A 6,000-nucleotide genomic window follows, 5' to 3' on the forward strand; every position below is an offset into this window, starting at 1 on the left:
TAATGTGCTGGGTAAAATGTTGACCGCAATCCAACTGCATATTACCTAAATCGTTTACTGTAGGATTGTTACAGATATTCCAGTCTTCAACATATCCACGATTCTATTACTGAAAAGGGGCTACAGCTCGTAGACACGTGGCCTCAACCATATCCCAATCCTGCTCAGTGTATTCGGTCTATTATTAATAGTATGCATTGCTCTGGATGTCGACAGAGTAAATGTAGTGGTTCTTCGAGATGCAGCTTGTAGAAATGCACCATCGCCAATGACGAGAGTAATACAACTGGAGCAGAAACGGCTTAGAACAAATGTAACACAAAAGGAACGTGTTGTAACTGAATGTTATTTTCGACAAGCGAAACAGCAAATTACAGCTAATCGCATCAAAAGTAGGACTGATTACAGAGAAAGTGCTTTCGATTATTTTCAATGACTCCTACTCAGTGTATACTTAAAGTATCCTTCTCAGTGGTCAAGACGAAAGACAATTTGCTGTTCGTTTCCTGTGAGTAAGTTTCAATTAAACTAACTAGAAGGTTGGTAACTATTTACTTCAGTTAAAATCCGAAATTAAATGTTGCAAAATTGTGTTTCTTATTACCATTTAATCAAAAGCACTGTATAGATTCTTGTGTCTAATTACATACAATAATTTATTAAAATTCAAGCAGTTTCTTTTGAGGGAGCTGATAAGCAGATGGCGAACACAGCTCGATAATACTGATTTTTTTGCCTGTTATCTGCAACTTCGTTCTTCATATCAATATGAAATTACTTCCCACTGTGAAATCAGCAATGATGTTTGAAAACAAAATGGTTAACCTGTGAAATCTGCGCAAGGAGTAACGCTGGGTAGCTTTGGCGAATCACTGGCTGGAAAGTTGGGTTGAATTGCATGGACTAATGTCAGGATCCCAATTAAGAATTAACAGAGCATTTATTATCTGCTTAGATTATCACAGAATAAAAAAGATGTCAATTAAAAATCGATATCGGATGGGGATTTTGGTACGTGACAGTTATTACCCAATACTTAATGAATTTATACCCTGACACGAAAATATGTAGGGTAGGTGTAGGAAAGGATTTATCCAACCACACCTATGCCACATTCGTGCTAACTATCCACACAGAGAGAAGAACAGAATTTATATTTCCATACACCAGACTCACACGTTGTGGACCAGGCGGTAACTAGTTTTAACGGTCAACCACAAAATTGGTAATTTACATAGGAAGTCCCGAGATCAAAACTTCAGTAAATACGGAAACGTCTGAAATAAGACAAATTGGCACACGATACAGAACCTATATTGCACCACGAAACTTCACTGTGATTTCCTAACGGACCAAACTGCTGAGGTCATCGGTCCCTAGACTTACACACTACTTAAACTAACTTATGCTAAGAACAACACACACACACCCATGCCCGAGGGGGGACTCGAACCTCCGGCGGGAGAGGCCGCGCAATCCGTGACTAAACTTAAGTACACCAACAAATATACTATTCTGCAATAACAAGGTTCTACATCATTAAACGCACGTAAAACCACTCATCTCTCTTAGGTACCACAAGAATGAGGTATATTTGCCAAGAAGTTGAATTTAGTAGTCAGAGCAAAACAGTGGATAATTGAATTGGTCTGAAAGCTCTACACGGGTCAATAACACACGTGGTCTGAATCAGACGAGAAATAGAATGCAAAACACTTCATTTAATCTTTTTCTCGAGTGCAATCAAACTCACACGAAAGATTACTAAAAGCCTACAGCAAATTAAAATTGATTACCAGAGCTGTGTGGTCAGTAACACCATACGAAGAAACTTGCGTGCCGTCACATAATGCGGCACGCTGCAATAAACACGGAGCTAGCGGAAATTGAATGAAATCGAACGACAAAAGAAGAATTCTAACATGAACGTGTACAAAACACATGACGCATTCAGTCATAAGGCACACAAAGTAACTGAATTTATTTTTCACGATAAAGGATGGAAATTCTTTACTAAGGTTTCGGTATATATAAATATACCTTCATCAGAAGTAAAAAATCTGAAATTACATCATGCAATGGAGATTAATAAAACAATAGTGCCAAAGGCGACGTCAATAATTAAGACATCTTCTCCATTTGTACAACATGACTATGGGCACATGGTCAATGCGAACAGTTTAGCACCAGTACTTCGGCTGTGAAGTTGCAGCCATGTTTAAAATCTTGTAACTGAATTTAGACGTAGCTTCGCTATAACACTCTCCTATACCTAAGCTGCGGCAGCACAGAAGTTCATGTTAAAGAAACAGAACACTAATAAAAATAATACTACTCCCTAACTGAAATGAATTATCCGGCATGTGCTTGAACCTGAAATAAACTGGGTAGAACCTCGAACTATGAAAATTGTTACACATTCCAATTTCTCCGTTTACGCTACTAGAGATGACTGAAAGAACATCTTCACTTACCGGAACTCTAGTGTACAGTGAAGTTACACGCAACCTTACAGACATCCACAGGTACCACCGGAAAAGTTCAGCGACAGCTACTGTAACGTCTCTTAGCAAAAGACATATTATGCAATAAAGAGAAAACATTGTGTATCATATTTAGTTATTGTATAAAATTATGTACTTTTTTATTATTTATTTGAGATAATATCTGTGTCGGCGAGTACTGAAACCGCCACAGACGATAAATATCAAACAAAGATGAGAATATGTGACTAGTATAAATAATACAGAACGAACATTAATTTCGCTGTCTTCTTCTTGGAGTTACGTGAGAAGGATAGCATGTGACGTGATATTGTATGCTAGCGTAGCATTCTTTTGTCAAGTTTGTAAGAGGGACGCCATTAAGCGAGATGTTAAAAAGGTGTGTAATAATTCAGATATTTAAATGTTTTGAATAGAGTTATTTAGTGAAACCTTGCATTATAATTTCTGTCAAGCTTGCCTGGTGTTTTATCCCATCCCTTTAAGACATTTTCAGTTGTTTAAATATTATTCGTGGTGCAGAGCGGCGCTACGAACGAGGCAGCCGCTGCCGCGGTTCATTTAAATTGCAGTAAATGAAATCTATCATACCGCAAAGAGGCGGTCAGGTAATAGTGAAGTAAAAAATTATTTCTTTCAGCTTTCGAAGTTGAAGAGCAGAGCAGCAGATTTTATGATGTGTTTTACAGGTTGACGCGGGCTGCTGATAATATATTAATAATAGTGCAAAAAGATAATTTAATTTTCATCATATAAAAGAAATCTTGCTGTGCGTAGTTCTGGTCTGGCAACCTTATAGTAAAAACATCATTTTTCTCCGATAATAGTCTCATGTTCTCGTGTTATCCATGGTACTTATTGTTGTTTTACTATTAACAAAAATCCACTGCAGAATTATGATGTTGAACAATCATTGCGTACTATAACTGCTTTAATAGAAAGCCATATACAGAACAACTGGAACATAATACATTTTGTTTTGTTGAAAATTAATGATCTAAAGAAAGGCATAGCACAGCATCACTAAAAGGTATTTCGGGTCTCTTTTCGTAGTAACATATTTCATTTAATATATGAGTTGTTACGCGAATAAAATCAAACAAATAATAAAAGAGACAAGAAGTGAAACTACCGGTGCCAAACTACACAATAGCTGTTGACCAGTGACCACTAATGTCTCTTTGGCTCAGCATAGTTCTACCAAAACTCTATACAAAGGTTGGCTAAAAAGCCAGTAACATCCAAAGAACCGGGGCCCATTCGTCAAAGGACTTTGAAACATCACGTACGGACTCTTACTGACTCTCTCAAACAGCCGAGAGAAGGAGAATGAAAGGGTACAAAGAAACGTAGCACATACACATAATAAACGTTGCTATAGGAGTATACAAACAGAAAACATATAGGTGGGTAAACATAAACTTAGAAGCCACAAGATTTCAGTACTGAAATGTCGCTGTGACTGTCAAATGAAGCACTCTGCTGTTCATATTTCTCCCAAGTTCAAAGCACAGGTGAACCGAAAATCAGAGCTACCAAGAAATATCGCAAAACGAGCGCAACAAAACCAATGGACCCATGGTGTTATCGCCTATGATTGATAGCGCGGGAGAACACTCTAACAACGAACATTTCGAAATTTCTTAAGCAGAGGAAGGCGAGGAGGAAAGCATAAAGCATAAAAATACTGTAGGCAGCACAACGTGTAGACAGCACTGCTTTGCCCTTACATAAACAAAATTTGAACACCGGCTTAGTGCTCCATTTACGGATATAGTTGTCGGAGGGAGGTTCATTTCTGTATTTGATTCGAAACTGGTTCTATACTATGGCAACGGACTGTTGTGTAAGATATTGAAGAGTATAACACGCTTTCCCTTTACGGCTGGCTGCAAGTTTGTAAAAACTACAACGACCATCTAATGTTAACTGAAAGCACTACAATCGCTTCAGAACAAAACACCGACGGTTTAGTTATCAATGGCTCTAACAATAATAAGCGTTTTCCATTACCTATGAAAAAGTTACGAAATCCGTACAATGATTTAGAATAACTTCTTATAAACATACTCTGTCTTCTTTTTCAGAATAAAATTCAGTCGTCAGTTTATAGTATAATAAAATAATGGAATAGATGATAATAAACTGTTGAAATGCGATGCTTTTTAAAATGTATTGAATTAATGAGATTAATTTTTCCGCATGAATGACAAGCACAATAAGCTGAGCTATGCCTGGAAATAAGTTCGTATTAGTTCATATTACACTCCTGGAAATGGAAAAAAGAACACATTGACACCGGTGTGTCAGACCCACCATACTTGCTCCGGACACTGCGAGAGGGCTGTACAAGCAATGATCACACGCTCGGCACAGCGAACACACCAGGAACCGCAGTGTTGGCCGTCGAATGGCGCTAGCTGCGCAGCATTTGTGCACCGCCGCCGTCAGTGTCAGCCAGTTTGCCGTGGCATACGGAGCTCCATCGCAGTCTTTAACACTGGTAGCATGCCGCGACAGCGTGGACGTGAACCGTATGTGCAGTTGACGGACTTTGAGCGAGGGCGTATAGTGGGCATGCGGGAGGCCGGGTGGACGTACCGCCGAATTGCTCAACACGTGGGGCGTGAGGTCTCCACAGTACATCGATGTTGTCGCCAGTGGTCGGCGGAAGGTGCATGTGCCCGTCGACCTGGGACCGGACCGCAGCGACGCACGGATGCACGCCAAGACCGTAGGATCCTACGCAGTGCCGTAGGGGACCGCACCGCCACTTCCCAGCAAATTAGGGACACTGTTGCTCCTGGGGTATCGGCGAGGACCATTCTCAACCGTCTCCATGAAGCTGGGCTACGGTCCCGCACACCGTTAGGCCGTCTTCCGCTCACGCCCCAACATCGTGCAGCCCGCCTCCAGTGGTGTCGCGACAGGCGTGAATGGAGGGACGAATGGAGACGTGTCGTCTTCAGCGATGAGAGTCGCTTCTGCCTTGGTGCCAATGATGGTCGTATGCGTGTTTGGCGCCGTGCAGGTGAGCGCCACAATCAGGACTGCATACGACCGAGGCACACAGGGCCAACACCCGGCATCATGGTGTGGGAAGCGATCTCCTACACTGGCCGTACACCACTGGTGATCGTCGAGGGGGCACTGAATAGTGCACGGTACATCCAAACCGTCATCGAACCCATCGTTCTACCATTCCTAGACTGGCAAGGGAACTTGCTGTTCCAACAGGACAATGCACGTCCGCATGTATCCCGTGCCACCCAACGTGCTCTAGAAGGTGTAAGTCAACTACCTTGGCCAGCAAGATCTCCGGATCTGTCCCCCATTGAGCATGTTTGGGACTGGATGAAGCGTCGTCTCACGTGGTCGTGCAGACGAACGCTGGTCCAACTGAGGCGCCAGGTGGAAGTGGCATGGCAAGCCGTTCCACAGGACTACATCCAGCATCTCTACGATCGTCTCCATGGGAGAATAGCAGCCTGCATAG

At 41.6% G+C, this 6,000-nt stretch overlaps 1 protein-coding gene across 1 annotated transcript in view; it reads left to right on the forward strand.

The window, feature by feature from the left end:
• Positions 1–4,622, forward strand: part of LOC126235537 (inositol-trisphosphate 3-kinase A-like) — a 192,189-nt gene extending 187,567 nt beyond the window's left edge. Inside the window, exon 5 of the mRNA XM_049944256.1 lies at positions 4,592–4,622. Within this exon, the coding sequence (XP_049800213.1) occupies positions 4,592–4,622 (31 nt within the window). The remainder of the gene's footprint in view (positions 1–4,591) is intronic.
• Positions 4,623–6,000: the final 1,378 nt, after the last annotated feature.

Source organism: Schistocerca nitens, chromosome 2, assembly GCF_023898315.1.
Source record: "Schistocerca nitens isolate TAMUIC-IGC-003100 chromosome 2, iqSchNite1.1, whole genome shotgun sequence".
In the NCBI taxonomy this organism is placed as follows: Eukaryota; Metazoa; Arthropoda; class Insecta; order Orthoptera; family Acrididae; genus Schistocerca; species Schistocerca nitens.